We start from the raw sequence: 22,761 nt of genomic DNA on the forward strand, positions 1-22,761 counted from the left end.
AAAGAAATCACGACGGCCTTGGTGGTTTTATTCAATAACCTCTTTATCTTGTAGAATACCAAACATGCAACTTACCCAAGCTCTTGATCCGATACAGTACCAAACATACAATAGTAACAAGCACGATACACATCATACTGATTATGTATTCACAAAAAAAAAGAGCGAACAGTTTTGCGAACGTTTCAGATTAAAATGCTCGGTTCTTTTTTCTCTCGGTTTTTTTTTTTTTTTTTTTCCTTTCTGTTCTAGCAGCTAAAATGCTAGGTTTTTCTCTACATCAGAAGCACAATTAAGGACCTTAAAAAAGGCTAATGAGAGAATAGCATACTAAATCAGTAATTCCAGTTGTTTGATACATATATTATCCCATGACTGTAGACCTTGACCTACTCCACAATTAACAAGTTATTTGTTGTTAATCCCTCACCAACCGTAGGGAATTCTGGTGATAGCTTCCATTCCCCATCAACCAAGAACTTGATTTCGTACCTTCGAAAATAAACCTACGGGTCAGAGTGAAGAAAGGGAGGAAGAGGAGGAATAGTTGTGTGATCGATTACATACTTTCCAGGTCTCAGCATCAATGTTGTCGAGAATGTGGTGAAAGAACCAGTGTACTCCGGAGATAAATCCTCTCCTTGACTCCATCCATCAAAAGTGCCCATAACTTGCACACTCTGTTATCAAGACAAACACTCTGTCATCATTTTCTTTGCGACGGATTGAACCATATCATTGTTTTCCAGAGAGTCGCCAATCATTACCACACTCCTTTGGTAGAGGAAAAGGAATTACACAAGTATATGGTTTTAAGTACCTCAGCCATGCCACACCAGAATAGGGGAACCTCCTTGGATTGTGCAGCACCAACGTCCTTTATCTGTTCCTTCAACTTTTCATGTACAGCTTCACACATGCAGTACTTTTGTCAGAACACATGGAATGTTTACAAGCATGGAAACAACAAGATGACGGCGTTACAATTCAAAGAACTTCGATATAAGTTGGGAAACAACAATTTTGAAATTAAACATGGCTCCCCACCCAAATATCTTGCCAATGTTTATCCCAGTTCCAAATACCAAAGTTCAGAAATGAAACAGAAGGAAAAACCCATGTACAGGATATCAGAAATAATCTCTCACTCAAGAATCCCAGTCATTGAATGAAAACCGTGTTGACTCCAAATGGCGGATGCCCAGGAATTTTATGTACTCGAGGTAATCACTACCAACATTTACCAAGTACAGCCTATTTCTATCCCCAAATGCCAAGAGCCAACCAATGTTCTTCCTTAGGTTTCCACTCTGAATCACCAACTATTAAATGGTCCTTTCTCCCGTTGTCGCTCCTCACTCAAGTGGTCTTTGTTCCTACATTACGTTTCTTATTCACTAGATGATTGTAGCCCGTATATGACTTATTTCGATTATTCAGATAAAGATTATCTGAAAACGGATTTAAATTTTGATTAGAAATGGATTTTTGGGGAAAATGGAAAATCACAGGGGGAGGGAGAGAGAGAGAGAGAGAGAGAGAGAGAGAGGGAACTGGATATTAATTCACATTTCAAGGCACCTATCGTTGCAATTGCTCAACTGCATTTTTTGGAACATGGTGCTATTGATAGAGAAGAAAATATATACTCTATTATCTTTGTGCACAATCATTTGTGTAGTGTTGTATGATGCTTTTTAACAAACTTTCTCAGTTATCAGGAGAGAATAAAAATTTTAGTAGCAACAGGAAAGAGAGTGAGTAAGAGGAATAAATCAATCAATCTAGAGCAAGTTACCTTCTAAACGGGAAAGAAGGTGGGATTGAACGTACTTCCCATTAATCTTTCTTGAACCTTCGGGAATAACAGATTTGGTGTTTTCTTCTAACAATTTCACCAAAGCCTGCCCATTAGAACAACTAAAGGAATCATGACATCACAAGTCTTCAACTTTATTGAATCACGTGAACCGTAATGCATGATAACACAATGTTCAAATGGTGCTGGTGGGTATGTTAATAGTAACGCGGTTGTCGTAAAAGTTCAACGTCTATAATATATAGATCCTATGGTTTGATGTTTGAAATTCTTAATGATTAATTTATTTTAACAGAATTCAATCAAGATGGCCTTTGAAATCAAGCAACTATAAACATCTAACTAAATGCATTTTGGCAGCAGATATGACTCCAACAACATATCAAAACCGGGGCTGGAATTACTTGCTTTTTCCAAATAGTGCTCGATCTACAACCACTTTTATACTACAAAAAAGATTTGTAGAATGTTGAAGAGGCCAAACATGAAAATAAAGAGTGTCTATCCCTTGGGACGGAGATTACTCCATGTGATAAAAAATGCTGATCTATAGGGACTTAATAAGTCACAAGTGTTGACATGTGTTCATGCAAGACGTGCAGACAACAACCCACTAGTAAAATATGTAACCTGAATTTCAAGTTCCAAGACAGCGAGTTCACTTTTGAAGTTAACCAACGCATCCTCCTTTATATGCAACTGTGTAAGTAACAAATCAAAATCAGATGACAAATCTATTACACATGATAGAACTATCTAGACTGACAGACTGAAGAGATGTATGATTCAAATCAAGTAACCTTATACTATCTAGACTAACAGCATCCATGAATTATAATTGAATGCGTGTTAGTTTTCTCAATTAACTCAAGACAATAGCTCTCATGTAAAATAAATAATTCAAACCAAAAATTCATGCAATAAATTTTCACATTTTTCTCATAACTCAAATGATGAAAGTGGTGGGCGCATCTTTAACTTTCCGTATATTCAACTCCCTTCAAGTTTAAAATGAGACTGTGAATACATGAACCTTTATATCTGTATAAATTTGTTATTACTCATATGCTAAACATGCCATCGCCAACAACCCTATTTTCAAATTAATGCTTCATCTCTCAGACTCGGTTATGATTTATTTTCCTCCTGTTATATGGTTTTTATTTATTTAAATGGAGCATTTACTGATACTAGCCAGGCATTATCATTGAAAAGCTGGACTCAACAATGTATCAATCCAGTTTCCTGTTGTGTGATAGAATCTTTACTCTTCGGTTTAATTAACATGTATACTGCTGCTACAATGCATTACTAAGTGCATAACAATCCAGTCAAATCAATGAGGATATCAGCAAAGATGACAAGAACATAAAACATGGCCACTCTCATAAAATTATGAAGATGAATTTCAATGACATGTTGAATTAGCTGTTAATTTATATAAAGGACATTGCTACAAGATACATACAAACCTGTCGTTTGAGGAACCGATTTTGTTGATTGGCCTCACTTAGTTTTTTGACGAGCTTTGTTCTTTCAGAATCAGCTAGCAGTGACTTCAACTGATATAGAGTTTTAAGGTAAGTTAGTCTTGATATCTAATATATTTCTGGAAATGCCAAACAAACCCATGCCCAAAGTTAAGTCCAAGACCTTACTTTTCCCCAACCTTCCCTCTAATACTATTAAAAATCCTTTTATACCTTTCCGGCCTTAACACTCACGTGTGGGGCAATTACCATATAGTTTAGAACAACCAGAATCAAGGCAGATATTGGAGTTAACACTTTCTCAATCATGTGGTGGTATTTTCCAGAACAATCTAACCATTTTTCCTTTAGTAGAAAGCTCTCTATTTTCATTTACTTTCACTGAGCGACCGAAGGATTTAATCATTTAAAGTATGAACCACAAGTAGCCAGGAATGCTAAACAACTAGAAAAGGAAATTCATAAATTTGGAATGCTGTCCAGCATTTGTGACAAAAAAATCAATAAAATAAAAATAAAAACCCCATTGCAAATTTGCGATAGTAGATATCCAATGCAGATATTATCAGTTAACTATGCTACAAAAATAATTTCACTAATCAGTTGAACAAAAAATATGGGTTTGGACTTTGGACCATGAAAATTATAAATATGGAATTTAAGGGTGGTGACTTTTCCATTTACCGCCCAATTTACAATGTTAAACAAATTAGTGGCATGGGTTACCTCATTACTTCTTAAAGGTTGAGGAAGAGGCTCCTCCTGCGAATCTTCAGTTGCATGTTCATCATTTCCGCTATAGATTTCTGCATGTACTGATGATGATTCCTCCGAACCAGTGGGAATTGAATGTATTATCCAGAAGAGATGGTTCAAGGGATGCTTCCCAGTAGAAACTTCAGAACCTATCAGCCTCTGATAACCCAACTTTAGTTTCCAAGTAGTTACACTATGTGGAAGTGGGCGGATATTTCTCCAATCCAATTTTCTCAAGCTTTTTCTTGATAAACACAGGACTTGTTTGTCAAGCCAACACCTGTCGAGATTATGATGATAAGAGAATGAAATTCGTAAATGCTTAACGACAAAAACATTGCCATGAATTAATGGAGATTGGTTATTACTGTCATCACTGTTAAGTAGATTGATAGTGCAAGAGCAGATCATGCAGAATCAATGTTTCCGATAAGCGTCAATGCAAATCATCTATAGGTAAAACAGTGTTTGTTTAGTGATTTTTCAACTAGTACATGGAGGACCAACTGAATTTATCTATAAAAGTTGAGAATTCTTACCGCACGGTACCTATCTCCATGTTGATAGATTCCATCTGAAAAATCGTTACCACAAAAAAACGTGGTCACAATCTTGCTATAAGATTGGATAACTCCACAATTCTCTAAAATACCACTTGTCTGTCGAAAGCATAGTCTGAAATATCAATAATATCGACGAAATATCGAGGATATTTCGGTTTTTTCGAATCACGGATATTTTGGAACATATCCATGTACATATCGTACAAATATCGACGAGAATATCGGAAAATATCGAATATCGGTGTAATATCGCTAAAATATCAAAAATATCGATGTAAAGGAAGAAAAAAAAAGGCAAAGGAAGAAAAAAGGGAAAAAATTGAATATCGGTGTAATATCGCTAAAATATCAAAAATATCGATGTAAAGGAAGGAAAAAAAAAAGGAAAAGGAAGAAAAAAGGGAAAAAGGGAAAAAATGGAGGAAAATATCAAAAATATCAATGTAAAGGAAGAAAAAAAAAGGAAAAGGAATAAAAAAGGGAAAAAATTGAATATCGGTGTAATATCGCTAAAATATAAAAAATATCGATGTAAAGGAAGGAAAAAAAAAAGGAAAAGGAAGAAAAAAGGGAAAAAGGGAAAAAATGGAGGAAAAAAAAACACAAAGGGGATTTGAATCCCTCCCATTTTACTCCTCCAACACCTTAACCACGATATATCACTTATGTTTTAGTGATAATATGCTAAAATATTTATATTTATATGAGTGACATGTTAACAATTACATGCAAAACTATTTTGGGAATTTATCATTTGATGAATACTCTTCACAATAAACTTACTCTACACATGGAGATGATGAAGATAGTGAAAAATTTGAACCTCATAGGAACTTTATGTGGTACTAAATCACTCATGTATCTTACCATGCAATGTATAAAGTGTAAACTATTGTAGTAAATCATTATATATAAATAATTATGGTGTGCTTAATCTTTTTTTCATTAATTACTATATATTTTCTACACTTACAGTGTTTGCTAGCTCGCTTTATAATCAACTTAAATCAGTTAAATTCATCATTAAATGCATTTCCTTCTAATTTTTTTTGATAAACTAATAGATAATTGACTAAATAAACATTCTCCAAAGTTTCAATAAAAATTTCCAAGTTATCTTACAATTTCCGTGATTTTTATTCAATTTTTATCGATATCAATAATATTCTGATATTTCCATCGAAATTTCCATATTTTTAAACTTCCGATATTTCCGATATTATCGATATTTTATACCATGGTCGAAAGGAACCACTTACCAATGATAATAATCCATCCACTGGTTCATTTACTAATCCGTAATCGGAATGCAATAAATTCACATAAAAAATGTTTCTTTACATGAATTAAGAGAAACCCCATCAATTGAATAATGGAACTGGACTCACATTTCAACTCTGGAAAATCTACATATAAAAAAGAAAAGAAATTGAAAGGACTTACAGTAGAAAGATGGCGCAGAGAGTAGTAGCGCCGGTTGGCGCTCAGGTGGAGATGGTGGCGTGGGAGACGAGAGATGGTTGGAGTAGGAGGAGGAGCTAAATCAATGGAGAAAGAGGGTTAGAAACTTCTTCAATCTTGAGAAGTGATCCGGTGTAGTGTGTACTGTGTAGTGCCGGATAACTGGATTGAAGAGACATTCTACATCCAATAAGATGACGCCGCACGTGTAGTTGTATGTATGAGTGCGTTTTTTCTCGAGTGAGATTTTCGACGATTCTCAAATCAATTTCTTTCATGCTACATTATCCGATCAAAAATTATTTTAATTATTTTATTTAAAATTAAATATAAACAGTATTTGATGAAAATTGATTGTATAATATACAATATACAATGAACGGATATGATTAGAGAATTTCCGAATCCTCACAAAAAGATCTGACGGACCCTCTCTCTTCTTTCTCAACCCCTTACCCAACGCAAGGTAATCATCATCACCCACTTCCAAATCGTGTCACTTCTCTATTTTTTTTTTAAATACATATGATTTTTTTTTAAAATACGATATTCATTCAATCATTAAATCTAATACACGTACATGACAAATGATAGAGTGTACAACAATGGATCTCGATAAAAAATTTAATCTGATTTAAGAAAAAAAAACATCTAACAACTAACATTACATAAAATTACCATCTTCGATAAGTAAAAAATTGAATACATCCGAATTCCTCAAACCATCGGACTTGTAGAACCAAGACTAACCCACACCACACCAGCCGACACGCCACCTTGTTGCCTTCCCTGCGAACGTGTGAAAGTTTAAACAGTCGGAATGATCGAAGAAAATTTCGTGCATCATATATCACGTGCCCCAAAGGAGAGGAATCCGATGCCTCCCCTAAATTCAACGCCCCATTACCATATCTATAAATTTCTTAAAGAAAGATAAGTGTGCAATTAACTGTATATACACATTATATGTACAATAAAATATCTATATAGTCATAATTATGGGATAACACAAATTTTATTAGGGAGGTTATTACTTTATTATAGCAGACTTTTTCAGATGAGAGGAGTGCTAGATTGATTTATCGAGTTCTACTTCGTTAGTGATATATATATATATATATATATATAGATCTATCGACTAAGATAATGGACAATATGTCAGATTAGTGAGATTTTACCAAGTCACATTCATATGCCGTTAAATGTGTCAACGGTATCAACTATAAAAAGAAGGTGCCATTTGCGGCATGCCATAAACAATCTAAATCTGTATAGACCATATTTTAAATTTTATAAGAGTGCCTTCCCATTCACGCAATTAAAGCATGAACAAGCAAAGAGAGTTTGCTTCCTAAACTTCCCAAAATTACATGGCCACAAGAGACTCATAACCACGAAATGCGACTGACCTACTGACCTACTAACTACATAAGAAGATCGAACGAAAGAGTTCAACGTGACAGATCGCTATCACTGTTCCTTCCATATCCTTCCGGTCACCCTAAGCTTCAATTCCTTCCGGTCTACCCCTGAGAAGAAGAGAGCCATATTGCGTTGAATAATGAGACCATCAAAACTGTCACGAACCTTCCGGTGGCTATCCCTAATGCTACGGGGCACCCCCTGCCATATCATCTTCCTCCCATTCCCGCCCACTTCTAGACTGTAGCTGTAGTTCTTGGCCTCGTTATCATCACCCATGAACCGCAAGAATGCTATGTAGACAGGAGCCATTCCGAGCTGGAAAGCTTCAAAATGTAGGCAAAAGTACTGATTGAAGCAACTAAAAACCTGCACATTGGAAAAGATAGCAAACGTCTAATTATGCTTCGTTTGTGTCGCTTACAGCTTTCTCACTCTTTGTTTTCCAGTGTAGGTGTTACTCATCAAAGCTTTTACGCTAAATGGTTTTGAGCTGGCTAAAAAAATAAAATGGAAGAGGGGAGCGAAGAAGGATAAAGGAGAACAGTAAGAATAAGGAAAAAGCGAATAAAGAATAAGGAAAAAGCGAAATAATACCGTTAGCATCCAAGTAGCATTTTCAACTTCTTGTGGATTTGATTTTACATAGCGATGGTTGAAAGTGCTGCCATTGTGCATGTCAACTTTGTGATCATCTTTTAAATGGGCAACAAGATAAGGAATATCTCCAACGACGGTGCATTCAGAACCAGCATAGGGGCAGTTGTAGGGTCTATGGAGACACTGAGATTCATGCTTTAGCTTGCTGTAATAAGGGTATATGCCCATGCAACCAAAATTCTGGTATTTACATGGAAGTTCAAGAGAAGCAGCCACCTTCTCCAATGCAAGACACCTGATATTACCAAGTTCATGCCGGCAAGTGGGGCATCGGTTGTGAACCCTTGGTTTGCAAGCGGAACATAATGTGTGACCATTTGAACACTGCAAATAGGTAGAAGGCCAATTAAGTAACAAAAGGCATCTAATTTAAACATCGCACACATCCACTTCCTCAACTTCTTTCAACACTAGTTGTTACATTATGCTACCATTTTTCCAATATCATTGAGTAGCACTTGTGTATGTGATGCAAGTGAACGTGTACGGAAAAGTTGTTGACCAAGTGACCTGTTCGACTAATGCAATTTCTAAGACTGAACGCTTATCATTATTTTTGATAATATATTTGCTCACCACCATTATTTACCATTAGATCAATTTTATTTTTGAGCCAGATTCATCCAATAGCAAACATTGAAGTGGTGAGCAAAAATGACCTCTATCATTAAATACAAAAATATCCAAAAGAACCATAACTTTTCACTTCTCAAAGAAGGCATCCTCTAGCCTAAAGGAATAAGAAATTCCAGGTAATTGACTTTTAAGAAAACAGTATCTGATTCTACTTTCCAAAAATAGTATGTGTCCAGAAGCTTCCGGAAGCAAAGTAGTCAGAAAAGTCCAAACAGCATTACAAGTGCAATGTTGTAGAACGGTTTCTAGTAAGATACCCCTTTTTCCAAGCATGAACCACAAAGTAAACAAAATGAGAAGCTGGAAAAACTTAACGGCCCACAATGCCTAAACTTACCATAACAACAATCAAACATATAACGATGCATGGAAGTTTATCTGGCATTGCCAAAAGTAGACATTATTGAAAGAAAATATATCTAACTATTAATTGTTTCTATCTGCAAAACTAATGGGAGACGGAGGACTAAATGCACAGAAAGCAGTTCTGTTCTTGTATACTGCCTTCCATACCAAGGCCTTGGCCCTTAGTTCCTTTTTCTTCTCTAGTAAAAAGTGCTACATTTTTTTCTTAATAAATATCTAACAAAATTGGAAGAAAAAAAAAAAAACCCCAAGTCACGTGAATAAATAAATTCAAACTTTCAAAAGGAAATGGTTTTAGAAAGAAAGAAAACAAATTTACATCAAACAAAGGACTTCAAATAGACCAAGATACATAATTCCTTTTTCAGCTTAAATTCTGGTCTTCTGATATCTTATTGCTTAAATACTGACATGTGCCAAGACAGTAAAGATTAGAGGGGAGAAACAAAATCCAACTCAATAATCAAAAGCACAACAAAAAGCAATTGGCAAGAGTTAGTAATGAATGAAGCAAATAATGGCACAACAGAAACCCATCTGCAAGTTTGCAGACAATAGCACCTCGTCTACCAGTTTCCCAACAGAACCCCTCCCACAAAACTATATTAAACAAGTCAAAACCTCACACCACTTTAAAAGAATGAATTATTAGCATAGGCAAGAGTTAAGGGAGCAAGTACGTTAGCTTCGGTTATAGTATCTCCAATTAGTACGTAGAACAATTACTGGAATGAAAACTAAGGGAGTGCGTTTGACTTCATTTGATAAAGCAAAATTAATAAGTAATCAAACCTGATGAATTGGGGGGTACATAGCATTTAAGCACACAGGGCACTCCAGCAGCTCACGGACATTACTAGAAACCATCACATTAGGTTTTAGGGTCTTTAAAGTAGCATCATTGACACTTTCTCCAACATCCAGCATGTCTTCACTTTGTGGAGAATCAACTACCTCAGATTTGGTCCGGATGTCATCAAAAAATGGACTACTAGATGCCATGCTGGCACACACAGCTACTAATCTGAGCCGAACACATAAAAGAAGCTCAATATATAGGTAAAGGCATGTTTTGATAGGAAACACACAGCTACTTATCTGAGCCGAACATACAGCTACTTATTGTAGGAAACACCATGTTTAATTCACGCACCAAATTCTAAGGGCTCCAATCTAGAGAAGGGCAAAGCTTTCTAACCATATCTATTTTATTAAGGATAACCACAAGTAGAGAGAAGTACCGCATATGTCCTTAAAAGCAAAAACTTTTTTACCATCAGAGTATCTGGTTTTCTTTTCAAACTCTGTCAACACGCTATCAAAACTTGCCATCATTATATTCTAAGTCAATTTATAATCAAAACATGACTTCTTATTTTCTAAGACAATCTTTAAGCTTCAAACTAACCCTTATGTTGTAGCACGCTACAAGACAAAGGTTATCCATCATCCTTGGCTCAAATGGCATGAGAAGGACAGGGGAGAAGTAAATTGCATTTCCCATATAACGAATAACACTATACTTTCGGTGTATTTAACAAAGTGAGGGAACAGAGCAGGACTGGCCGCCTATTTTTTTAAACAAAAGTGAGAAAACTCCATAACAATTATGTATTACTTTTAGGATTCAAAAAAACCAAGAACCTATCATACCTCCCAGTTATCAGAATTTTGAATACATTCAAACTTTCAAAAATCAAATTTTGGAGGAAATGTACAGTAAGTCTCTGAATTTCAACAAACCGTCAGGATTCAAAATCCCAAAACTTCAAAATTCGCAAAAAACGTGAAACGAATACAAAAAACTAAACTATCAATGCAGATCGGAACAGAAACAAAGAACTTAAGAAGGGTTCGTCGAAATGATACAATCAGACTCTAAGATCGCATGCCCACATTGAAATTCAAAGTCAATTCCACAGACAGATCTATAATATCAAAATTTCGGCCTTATATTCCATAAATTTCAAATGGACCACCACAAATTGAAAAACCCATTAGAGAAAACTCAATATAAATAAAACCCAACAAATTTAAGCTGGAAAAATGAAAAATTTATACCTTTGAGATGGCGTATAGTTGAATCAAACGCCCATTGCAGAGAGAGAAAGAAAGGAGAGAGAGAGAAGGAGAAGTTTGGTAGGTAGCCGACTATGGAGAATTGTCCGCTGCAGGCTGCAGTAATATATTAAAGGGAGACGAGGAAATGCGCGTTTGCGAACTCGAAGAATTTCAAATTAAAGCCGCTTGAGAGAGAGAGAGAGAAAGGGGGAGGGGGAGGACCGGAGGAGCGTGGCTTTTAGGAGAGGGGGAGAGAGAGAGAGAGAGGGAGGGAATGGAGAGAGAAAAAAATACAAAAGTGGAAAGGTCAATTATCGAAGTCGAAAGCCGGAAGCGAGTGGGTCCCGCCCACTGTTCTCGTCTTAATTCCCAAAGTATATAAACAAGTTTTTCTCAAACCTTTTTTTGTTTCAAATTGCAAATCATTCACACCAAACAATCATTAAACTTTGTCGACAAAAAGAAAAAGAGATTAACTCACTCAACCTTTGAGGGTGTGACCGTCTGAAATTTAGCAACCCTTTTTTTCTTGTTTTTTACCCAAAAAAGCCCTCTTCTCCTGGTTGATTCTGTTAATGATGATTGGAGCTAGTTAATATGCTAAGATTCTGCATGGATAAAAAGTTAAAAATCCTGATGGGTTTATCATGGTAATTAAGTTTAACCTCAAATCAAAAAATCAATCAGTGACTAATCATAGAACCATATACATCAACGAATGGAGTAGTATTATTCACTACTATATTGAGAAAATACATAATCGACAAACAAATCACAGTTTGACATGTGTGCATAAACTTTTATTTTTATAAATTTAACGAGTTGTTTTTGCATTAGTGTTAGACTGTAATTTGCAGTTAACGATCGTAAAATGACTCTTTATATGTAAGGAGTCAGTGTTTGTACAAACATATCATACACACTACACAAAAAGTGCAGATTAGACTTGTATTGTATGTGACTCTCTAAAACTGTTGGGCAATCTACAATGGAACATAGGTCAACATATATGACTCTTCAACCTGCCAATGTTCGTTTAAGTCCAGCTCTTTGGTCTGGGGTCAGTCTTGTAGGGAACCTGATCTCAAATATGATCTTCAAATCACCCCTATTCCCACGCTCCTTTGCTATTGGCATACCTTCCCTGGCAACGACAAGCTCGTAGCCCGGGTTCACAATGTCAGTCACCGGAATTGATAAATCACGACCATCAAGCGTGGTTAAGTTCACCGTGGTTCCGCCCAATGCCTCGGCCAATGTCACCTTTTTGTTCACAATGAGGTCATTGCCATCTCTCTTGTAAGTGCTGTGTGGTTTCTCATCGATCACAAACACAAGGTCTGCCGGCAGGTGACCTAGCTGCTCGTTTCCTTTATCTGGGAATGTTATCTTGGTTCCCTTCTTCCATCCTGGCTTCACATCAATCGTCAATATTTCTTGTTCCGTCACTTGGCGTCTGCAAAGCAAAATAAGTCAGTTGATATAACGTAGATATTTATACTTTGAAGCTGTTATTGACACTCAAAATTAGTCGTACTGCAATCCTTTCTTAATGAAAAAGTTAACGGGGGAGAAGAAAGAGCGCTTAATGACTATTTTATATCATCGTTTACAACGAACGACGGTGAACGAAACAGTATCAGTTGGCGAAATCAATACATGTTCAACTAGCAAGCAATGAATCAATAAAGAAAGAAAAAAGGGAGAGTGTTAAAAATGGTTACCCATTTGCATCAATCACACTCCTTGATATCTTCATCTTCCTTGTTGATCCAGAATACAGCTCCTCAAGGCTGCATGGCAATTTGCTCTCAACTGCTTGTGGTTTCTTTGGCGTGACACCTTCACTATATGATCGAAAAATATTTTCACCACCCCCACCAAATCCCCCGAACGTCCCCCCTCCATCGGATGAAAACCTCATGGATTTCCCAGGTCCTGATGATCCAAATCCGAAAGGACTACTTCCGAAGAATTCTGCAAAAATGTCCTCCGCGTTCCTAGGATTAAATCCCTTGGATCCACCTCCATATGAGAATCCACCACTTCCAGGTGGTGGGATATCTTTCAAACCTTCTTCACCATCCTGATCATAAACTTGTCTTTTCTGAGGATCACTCAACACCTGGATTCACAAAACCCTTACGTTATTTTATTCACACAACTAGCTAGAACAAACCTGAATCTTAACTGCTTGCGTATATAAATGAAGGAGCACAGACTGTGAGATACTATCCAGAGAGAGCCATTTAATTTCTGCACATCTTTTTTCTCCTTCTTCGTTCTCTTGTTTATTGATGCCCTTAGATTATTTTCTACTTTATTCAATATGAATGCTAGAAATAAATAAACCGGGATGTGTAAGAACGGAAAAATTGTGCGTGAAAACCACTGCCTTTAATTTATAAGTGCAATCTAACTAAGCACAATCTAGGCTCATGGCCCCATATATTTGGTTGTAAATTCAGAGTTGTTGAGAAAGGGAAAGAAGATGCACACAGAAACACAGAAGTTTCTGAGTGCCTGAATCGATATTGTCAAACAATGTATCTGATATATATGTTATCAATAAATTGTGTTGCTGGATACAATATCAACACATTATTGATGACATATTGACAATAATAAAGAACATACGTCTCTTCCCTAACAAAATTATAGATATAATTAAGTAAATGTGTATGAGAAAAGGAGAGAGAAAAGAGAGAGAGAAATGCATGCACGCCTCATAAGCCTCAGAGATCTGCTTGAATCTGGCTTCTGCTTCTTTTTTGTCATTAGGGTTCTTGTCCGGGTGCCATTTCATGGCCAGCTTCCTATACGCCTTCTTTATATCATCTTCTGTAGCATTCTTGTTCACCTTCAATACGCTGTAATAATCCACCCCCATTCTCTCTCTCTCTCTCTCTCTCTCTCTCTCTCTCTAAAACAAAATTATGAACATAAAGATTAAGACTTGAGAGTCGATCAGAAAGAGGAAAATGGTGAAGTGGGATTTCAATTTTGATTGGTCTTCTTCTTCTTCAGAGAATCAGAATATGTTACAAGAAAAAGAGAGAATATGAATGTTTGATGTCATGCTTCCTCCCTCATAAACTTTTTCCCTTTTTTAGGTTGCAGTGAAATTACGGTATATTTTGTTAAGACACAATGACGGCATGACTCCTATTTACAAGGGAGGAGGATGTGGATCATGGGACTTTCTGGATGCTTCGGACTCCTTAATATTTTGAATGTTTTAACCGTAACACAAAAATTAAGATATATACGACTGTTAAAGCGCCCGAAATACCTAGTAATCCGGAGCACCCGAATTTTTTTATAGTATCATTTTTTATTTTAGTTATGTTTCTACTTTACTGTTGGCATCTAAAATGGTTGGACTAAGTCGTATAATGGTGTGTAATGATCTTTCCATGTACTTTCTCATTTCATTTTACGAGTGTATAATGGTGTTTAATAGTCAAAACCGTCAATTTTCTAAATTATTTTTTTAACAAACGATATTATCTATACTAAGGAAGAGGTTGACTTAACCTCACAATGAACTAGCAATAATGTGGTTCAAATTGGCGAGAATCGAACCTAAAACTTCTCACTTATAAGTGAAAAGAATATCACTGGACCATACTACTAAGTGACTCTAAATCATCTTTAAAGATTAACTTCTTAAAAAATCAACCGAATTAGAAATCGATTCCTGGTCAGATCAATGATGTCGTAATTTTGGTTTTATACCATGTAGCCCAATAACCTCATAGATTGGATAGCAGCCCATCACTACCCAACAGGGCCCAACAGTAGCCCAAATCTGTCCCCACCACCCAATCCATAGTTCTCTCTCTGGGGTCCCTCTCTCTCGTCTCCCTCTCCCTCTCAGCTTCTGCGTGTTCTCTCTTCACTCTCCTCCGTTTTACTTTCCTCCTCCGTCTCCGATTCCGCAAACTCACCTTCTTCTCGGCCTCATCTTCTTCGAACCCATCCCCTTGTTCTTCTCAGCCTCTCACAGTCGCAGCATCACTCGCCCACTCACTCACTCCAGGTACACCTCTTAAACCCCCTTTTGTATTTTTATCTTTCCTGATTGATGAATTAATTTGGGTTTTATTAATAGTTTAATTTGGAGTTTAATTGAAGGTTTAATTCAGGTTTGTAGTTGGGGTTTAATTGAGGGTTTTGCTTAGGTTTTGAATTAGGTGGGTTTTTGGTATTTCAGCTCCCCAAGTTTTTCACTTTCATTGTGGATTGTTGTTTTTGGATTTAATTAGCTTTGGGTTTTTCATTTTTCTCAAATTCCCAGCTGATTTGGCTTCCAAATAAAAACCAACAAATCACCTAAAAAAATAGCTCCCATTTGTAATTTGAGGAGCTTTGTTGGGTTTTGTTTTGTTGCCCTAGACGACGGATAATAAGGGTTCTGTTTGAATGTAATGATTTGAAGTTTATATCTTTGAACATTTGCAGGTTAAATTTGGTGATAGCCATGCCAGACGTGCATTCCCTTGTGAATGATTTCCTTATTAAGCTTAAAAAGCGGTTAGTTGTTCTTCGGCGCACTTTGATAGACTATACTGGCACAAGCTGCGTGCTCAAGAGACTATACTGGTTAATAGGCATCTTTCATAATTCATAATTTGATTGTGAATATTTTGTTGTTGCAGTAAAATTGAGGGCTCGCTGGCCACCGCAAAACAGACGGCTGAATTAATTCGGTCGGTAATTTCAGCGCAGCGGGTGCCCTACACAAATCAAGCTGGAGCATTGATTGATGCTGTGAAGGCTGTTGGGGAGCAGCTGATTGCTGCAAATCCTGTTGGTAGGTGTTTTGAAAGATGGTTCAATGTTGCTATTTTTAATGAGGAAATTTTGCCATTAGTACAAAGGTCATTTATGTTACTTGGACATCTTTGTCTGTAATGTCTGAAAAGACACGGGGCTGTGGATGGACATCTCATCTCAATGACTTGTTACTGTTTAAAAAATTTGTTCTTTGTGGTAGTCATTTTGGAGGAATTATATAGCTTTCAAATTGTAGTAATATGAACTTCAAGTACTTTTGCGACCATGTTTTTGTCGCCTTTCAAATTGGACTTTATCTTTGTTAGTGATATGGGTAGACTTAGAATTTATATTTTATCAAGTTTCAAATGCAGATATAATAACAGACTGTCTTCTTTTTAAGTAGCATAAATGCAGTGGGCAGTAGTGAGTATCAGGGTTGATAGTGTTATATTTTTACTTTTTGTGTTGCTGTAGTTGGTACTTTTGATAGAGTACTCATTTGACTTTGAAGAATATAGTCAAATTACATAAATATATAAGTGTACTACAGATTATCCTGTTAAAAGGATAGTTGGTTTACAGTCTTCTTTCATTTAAAAAAAAAAGAAGGATAGTTAGTTGATTACGGTGACCAATTTGTAGTGAATCATCCAAAGCTGAGAAGTTCCTCTCTGTTTACAGTCAATCAATATGTATAATAACTTTTATTTCCTAGGAGGAGAAATGTGGAAGATAATGTTTCTTCAGCTTTCACGTGGGTCCCCTGAAGAAAAGCCAATAGTAACCTCTTTTCTAGATAAGCAAATACTTTGATACAAAAATTCTGTCCTCCTTTTTGTTCAAGGAGTTTGGACGGCTAGAATTGCAAGGGCAAGTGTCAAACTCCCCGTGGGTGTCGGGTTAAGTGCTCTGCTATAGGAGCTATATGCCTCCTACCATGCCCTCCCCACCAAAAAAATACCTTTGCACGAGAAAGGAAAGCTAGGTTATGTTGTCGCTCCTACTGTATATGACCCATAAACCTTAACGAAGTTTGAGAGATAATCACCTAGCTTTGCGTAAACGCAACCCCTACTCCTTCCTTGTTAATATGAAGTCCTTATTTGTTGTTTAAAAGAAAAAAGGAGGGGACATGGCAACCCTTATTGAAACTTATGTGGCACTTACATAAAAGTTTATAGATTCGTTTGAGAGATAAGTAGTGAGGATAACTTGATCATTTTCAGCACATAAAGGGGAATTTTAGTAGCGGTTAATTGGACAGGCTGTTGAACTAGCTGCTCAAATTGTTCTTAGAAAGATATTTGAAATGTACCCCTTAGAGAAGCATGAAGGAGGTTATTGTGCACATCTGTGCGTGTCTTCATTTAATATTTGTTGTCAAGGACATTTTTAGATCAAAGCACGTGAATTGTTTATTTGCTTGCAATCCTATTGAAACTATAACTTATGTTAGCTAAGTCTAATGATTATGTTAGCCAAGTTTAATTATCAAATTTTCTAAAATTCATTGTGTATGCAAAACTTTAGCCTGTTGCCGTTTTTGTTTGTGTATCTTTAGTTAATACTCATGTGTTACGAAACAAAATGATATCTCCTTTTAACCAAAGAAAACAAGTGTTATATCTCCCAGGCATATAGAGCAAAGGTACATGATGTATGCATTTGAATTTAGATATATTTATCTTAAGATACACTGCAAAATCTTTTTCTTATAATATGGACGTAGAGGCTTATTTTTTTGATTTTCATAATAATGTTTTGCGCATATGATCGCAGAGCTTGCTGTGGGTAATATTGTGAGGCGTGTTTTGCACATTATTAGGGAGGAGGATCTTTCTCTCACTACTGCTGCTATGGCTGGGTTGAACATGTCAACTGTTAGTGATGATGAAGATGATGACCGTGACAACCATCCGGTTCTATCTGCCGCTGTTGTTGCGGCTGCTGCAAGAAGCACACTGCGTCCACCATCTTTGCAAATGCTGCTTGAGGACATACCTGATGCAGCAGCTGTTCCTCGCACTTCATCATCTGGGGGTGATTCTGAAGAAAAAACCAAATGTATGATTTTCATTCTTAGCATCATTGAGAAACTTCTTTAGATACACCTTTCATTTTCCTCTTTAGATTAGAAAAAAAAAAGGTTTAAGGATAGGATATACACATTTGATATCTATTTCTGATCATAAATGTGGTATTTGTGTTTGGAAATTAGTCAATTAAAAATTAGTTTTTTAGTGGTCTGGCTTGTGGTGGTGGAATCGAAGTTAGTACCTTTTAATGGCAGATTATACAGCCATATGACTTGTAGATATATGTTTTCTTTCATAGCTGCTGATAAAAGTTCAAGAAGTCGGAGGCTGAAGCATGATGTTATTGAAGCAGTCAATGAACTTATACAAGATATTGGCACCTGCCATGAACAGATTGCTGAGCAAGCAGTAGAGCACATTCACCATAAGTATGTATTTACCCCAAGCCTTAGCTATTAAGTTTGTCTCACTGTTACAGTTTATCTTTTCTTTCAACTAGAAAAGCATCCTTCTGTCATAATATGCTTAATTTCAATGTAAAAATGCGAATGAAATATAATAACTGGTGCTAAGTTTGATTTTGCGTGAGGTTGCTATGTGCTATTGTTCTAACTTCAAACACGTATATGAGGTGGTTAGACTTTTTGGTGATTTTATTATAGGCTCAGTATGGTTGAGGTGCTAAGATAAACTCTTTGGTGTTCGACATAGCAGCGGTAGAAAAAAATTTCGAGTTTAGCTACTAAACATAAATTAATTAGGGCCAAACGTGCTTCCATCTGTCCATCGATCTTTCAAGCACCCTTGCGACTGAGTCACAGTCACGTCGTATTTCATTTGTTTGTATTTATTTGAGAAATTAAGCTACCTTTTCCTGAGGAAAGATTTCTGTATCACGAGGGCTCTTTCTTATTGATTCATGCACATTTTTATTCCTTTAGTTGGTGTTTATCTTTAGGTTTGAATTAGTATCTAGGATATAGGCCTATATCGGAAGTCCTGAACCCTTAGAAACCCAGAACCTTATGCACTCCAGTGACACTCTCTGGTAAGCACATCATTCTCTTCATACCAAAAAGTAAAAAAATATATCATATTTCTCCAGAAAAGAATTGGACAGGGCAAAGATAGCAAAGATCGCAAATCTTGATAAATAGGAGATTGCAAAACATGAGAAAAAAATGAGACCTCAATGAGAATATTTTGCTAGAGTGGCTTGTGGTTGATTTTAATTGATGTTTCATTGTGGTTATTTAAATCATGCTACTAACTGATTTTCTTTTGCAGCGAGGTTATATTAACTTTAGGTAGTTCAAGAACAGTACTGGAATTTCTATGTGCCGCGAAGGAGAAAAAAAGATCGTTTCGGGTATTTGTTGCAGAGGGAGCTCCAAGGTTAGTGTAAAAGTCTGCATATTTGTTACAGCGAATGGGATCCATACTGATGTAATTTTGATAAATTATTGGTAACCATTGTCATTAATTGATTTGTATTAGGTATCAGGGGCATCTTCTTGCTAGAGAACTAGTTGCAAGAGGTTTACAGACCACGCTGATAACTGATTCAGCTGTTTTTGCCATGATATCTCGAGTCAACATGGTATGATGTGATCTTAGTATATTTTTTCCCAATATGAAACTCTACATCCTTGTTCACCCAATCAACTTCATATTGATTTTTTAATGTTAAAGGTTATCGTTGGCGCTCATGCTGTCATGGCCAATGGGGGGGTTATAGCACCTGTCGGGTTGAATATGGTAGCACTTGCAGCGCAAAGGCATGCTGTCCCTTTTGTTGTACTTGCCGGCAGTCACAAGGTAAGTCAATTCAATCACTGTTCGGTGTGCCTTGGAGATTCTAGAGACTTGCTGTCATTCATAAATTGGGTGTCTTTTAAAATCAAGACGCAAAGTTGAAGCAGTGGGTTCCACCATTAGAGAATTTTCAATGAATAGATTAGCATGAGATAAACATCTTTTGCGGTTCTAGGAAATAGAGACACAAGGGAAAGATGAAAGAGCAGGTTAGAAAGGCATGATTCCCATCTGCATCTTAGAAGGACTATTTGAACTCAAACAGATCTACCTGTGATGAATGAGTATTGCCTAAATTAAGTTACTAAAGTAAAATTTCAGTCCCATCTATCTGATAAGTGTCCTCAGACTCAAAACACGCAAAAAAATGGAATTGCAAAGTATACAACAATTTTCTTGTCTTGTAATGCTGTTTAAAATGTCGATCAATACACTATAGTTTCTTATAATTCCAGTTCAAACTATCTTGAATAATTCACTTTATATTCATGGCATTCTCACGTCATCCAAAAAGGCATCGTGATACTTATGTTACTGTCTGAGAGTTATTTTCTAAAGTAGGCTCTGTTAATGTTTAGTTGTTAACTTATTCAAGTTTTTAATGGCTGCTTCCTAGTATTTTATTAGCCTTGTTTTTGCTTGTTTAGACTAGATTGGGGATCAGATCCTATGGGATTTTGTATGTGGAGTTGGTGTTAACTGGATTGAATCATTGAACTGGGCGTCATTTCATCTGCAGCTCATTTCTTGAACTTTAGCCCCAAGGCGTTTTCTTTAATCCAATTCTTTTCCTGGTGGTTTACATGACAGTTGTGCCCTTTGTATCCTCACAATCCTGAAGTCTTATTTAATGAGTTAAGATCTCCTTCTGAGCTACTGGATTTTGGAGAGTTCTCAGATTGTATGGATTTTGGAAGTGGCACTGCTTCGTCGCTTCTTCAAGTTGTCAATCCTACATTTGATTATGTGCCACCAAAGCTTGTCAGTCTATTTATCACTGATACGTAAGTCAACTAATTTCATGCACCAAATGGAACTGAAATCATAAATTAAAGATTTCACTTATTGAATTTCTAGTCTATTGTTTGTAGGAACCAATGAAAAGGGAAAATTAATATATTGGCCAGATCTTAAAGAAATATAACATTCTCATCTGAGTATTTCATACTTACTAGTTTTCTATTTCCCGACTAACTAGCTAGTTTGTAACTTACTATTGTTATTCCTTCACAGGGGAGGGCATAATCCTTCATACGTGTACCGGCTCATCGCAGATTATTATTCTGCTGATGATTTGGTGGTCCAACGAAGACCTGCTATTGGCAGTTGAGTTCAGCTCCCACATGTTTATCATATTCTTGGGTAAGTTTTTAGTCTAATTTTAGTCTCACAACCATTGGTATGTGTCTGGTGTATTCAGGTAAAGTACATCACTTTGTAACTGTTTTGAAATCCAGTACCAGAAAAAGTGAACTTTCAAATTCTAGGATCAGTAAGTTATAAATGATTCACACTGCAAAAATTTATTCTCTACGCCGAACTTTGAAGGGCTGTTTTTCGTTTTTACCCTCCTGAAAGTTTGACATGTTAAAAGTTTTATTTGAGTGTTTATATCTGTTGTATGCTCTTTCTGGCTTCTTATGGTTTTTGGTTATTTCCACTAATTTAAGTTAGTCTTCGCATTCGGTTCAATGAAGAAAGAAAACCTCGTTTTAATATCCACATATGTATTGATTCCATTTTTGTCATGATCCGCCTTAAGCCGCCTTTTCTTTGTTTTTGTAGATTAGTCCAACTAATACAGGTGGAAAGATGTTCCTGAATTTTGATTTCAATCCTAATCAGAAAACTGAAAATTTTAATAGAACAGCTAACAATAATGTAAGGAACCTGATCTGAACTTTTTGTTTTTATTTAAAAAAAATGGTGCCTTGTGTTGTATGTGTTCGAAAATTCGCTTATTTTTCTTTTTTGGGTTGAGAGGAAGGGATGCAATCAAATTAAGGCAATTTTCGAGATATGAACTGTCTGAAGTGTATTAAATCTTGACAGATATACCGTTGGGTGTGCGTGTGCCTCAAGTTTCGTCATGAATGTTTATTTACTGTATATTGAACTAACATTTTGCCTGTATTTTAGCTTCAGGTAGTATAATGGTGATGGATGGATGAAGCGGAAAATGAAATTAAACTGTCGTCGTGCTGAACCATGAGGAGCGTTATCATCATGCAGGACGAGTAGCAATAGGAAGTACGAACCCGGGACACAAGAGAAACAAGGAGAGCCAATTTTGTGTATGTGGCCATTTAGGAAACGTAGAGCTGTATTGATACTGAAGTGAATAGACAGTGGTGATTTTTGCGATCGTGGAAGGACAAATGGAAAGGCATATTGTTTCCCATAACAAGATGTGTTGCGCGGAGCTTTGTCTTTTAGAAAACTAACGAAAAGTCCAAAAAAACTTCTCTTTGAATGAAAAGTCATTTTTAAAGGTATAGTGAATGGTACCAAGGAAAGGTATAAATGTGGTTTTTCGTTAAAAGTGAACAGAACTATAAGTGTTTTGTTAAACCTCCCTATCTTTTAGGAAATTGTTCTTCGTGCCCCTGCTCTTCTTGTTGCTCCTCGAAAGAAAACCAAGTGACAATTTCTAAAGGAAATTAATTTTTGCAAATTGTCACTCGGTCTTCCTTCCCTATGCATCCTCGTTTGTTTCTGATCTTTGGATCGAATAAATCAAATTAGAATCAAGTGACGGAAAACCAGGGATGTGTAGAAGAAGAAAAGTGGTGCGGAAATTAGGTCCTTATACAAAATGTGTTTTTCACACAATGTAAGTTAAAATTCGTGATATGGGTTATTTTTTTCGGGTAAAATCTAAACAATAACCTTAC

The 22,761-nt window shown here is 36.3% G+C and overlaps 4 protein-coding genes across 7 annotated transcripts; 1 reads left to right on the top strand and 3 right to left on the bottom strand.

The window, feature by feature from the left end:
* Positions 1-292: 292 nt before the first annotated feature.
* LOC126604916 (protein PTST, chloroplastic-like) lies at positions 293-6,293 on the bottom strand. The gene is made up of 9 exons (XM_050272242.1): positions 6,072-6,293; positions 4,605-4,639; positions 4,036-4,345; positions 3,292-3,381; positions 2,450-2,518; positions 1,799-1,904; positions 821-909; positions 568-680; positions 293-492 (listed from the first exon to the last, which is right to left on the bottom strand). Exons 2-9 carry the CDS (start codon positions 4,637-4,639, stop codon positions 390-392), a joined length of 915 nt encoding a protein of 304 aa, XP_050128199.1. The 5' UTR covers positions 6,072-6,293; the 3' UTR covers positions 293-389.
* A 1,044-nt stretch (positions 6,294-7,337) lies between these two features.
* On the bottom strand, positions 7,338-11,522 carry LOC126613809 (E3 ubiquitin-protein ligase DIS1-like). The gene is made up of 4 exons (XM_050281408.1): positions 11,235-11,522; positions 9,966-10,197; positions 8,109-8,495; positions 7,338-7,880 (listed from the first exon to the last, which is right to left on the bottom strand). Exons 2-4 carry the CDS (start codon positions 10,173-10,175, stop codon positions 7,560-7,562), a joined length of 918 nt encoding a protein of 305 aa, XP_050137365.1. The 5' UTR covers positions 10,176-10,197; positions 11,235-11,522; the 3' UTR covers positions 7,338-7,559.
* Positions 11,523-12,019: 497 nt separating this feature from the next.
* LOC126613808 (uncharacterized) lies at positions 12,020-14,435 on the bottom strand. Its single transcript, XM_050281407.1, has 3 exons — positions 13,960-14,435; positions 12,959-13,359; positions 12,020-12,690 (listed from the first exon to the last, which is right to left on the bottom strand). Exons 1-3 carry the CDS (start codon positions 14,122-14,124, stop codon positions 12,252-12,254), a joined length of 1,005 nt encoding a protein of 334 aa, XP_050137364.1. The 5' UTR covers positions 14,125-14,435; the 3' UTR covers positions 12,020-12,251.
* A 647-nt stretch (positions 14,436-15,082) lies between these two features.
* LOC126603850 (uncharacterized) lies at positions 15,083-22,362 on the top strand. 4 transcript variants are annotated; one of them, XR_007616418.1, is made up of 12 exons: positions 15,083-15,276; positions 15,699-15,770; positions 15,896-16,050; positions 17,796-18,080; positions 18,351-18,480; positions 19,340-19,447; positions 19,550-19,652; positions 19,745-19,870; positions 20,678-20,871; positions 21,101-21,229; positions 21,653-21,748; positions 22,007-22,362. XR_007616418.1 is itself a non-coding variant. In XM_050270842.1 (11 exons), the coding sequence occupies exons 2-10, from the start codon at positions 15,718-15,720 to the stop codon at positions 21,195-21,197; spliced, it is 1,251 nt and encodes a 416-aa protein (XP_050126799.1). In that variant the 5' UTR covers positions 15,083-15,276; positions 15,699-15,717; the 3' UTR covers positions 21,198-21,229; positions 22,007-22,362. The 4 variants fall into 4 exon arrangements, 2 of the variants coding, with proteins under 2 accessions (XP_050126799.1, XP_050126812.1); XR_007616420.1 differs by having other exon boundaries at positions 22,013-22,362; XM_050270842.1 differs by lacking the exon at positions 21,653-21,748.
* The last annotated feature ends 399 nt before the right edge of the window (positions 22,363-22,761 follow it).

This window comes from Malus sylvestris, chromosome 2 (assembly GCF_916048215.2).
Source record: "Malus sylvestris chromosome 2, drMalSylv7.2, whole genome shotgun sequence".
Classification (NCBI taxonomy): domain Eukaryota; kingdom Viridiplantae; phylum Streptophyta; class Magnoliopsida; order Rosales; family Rosaceae; genus Malus; species Malus sylvestris.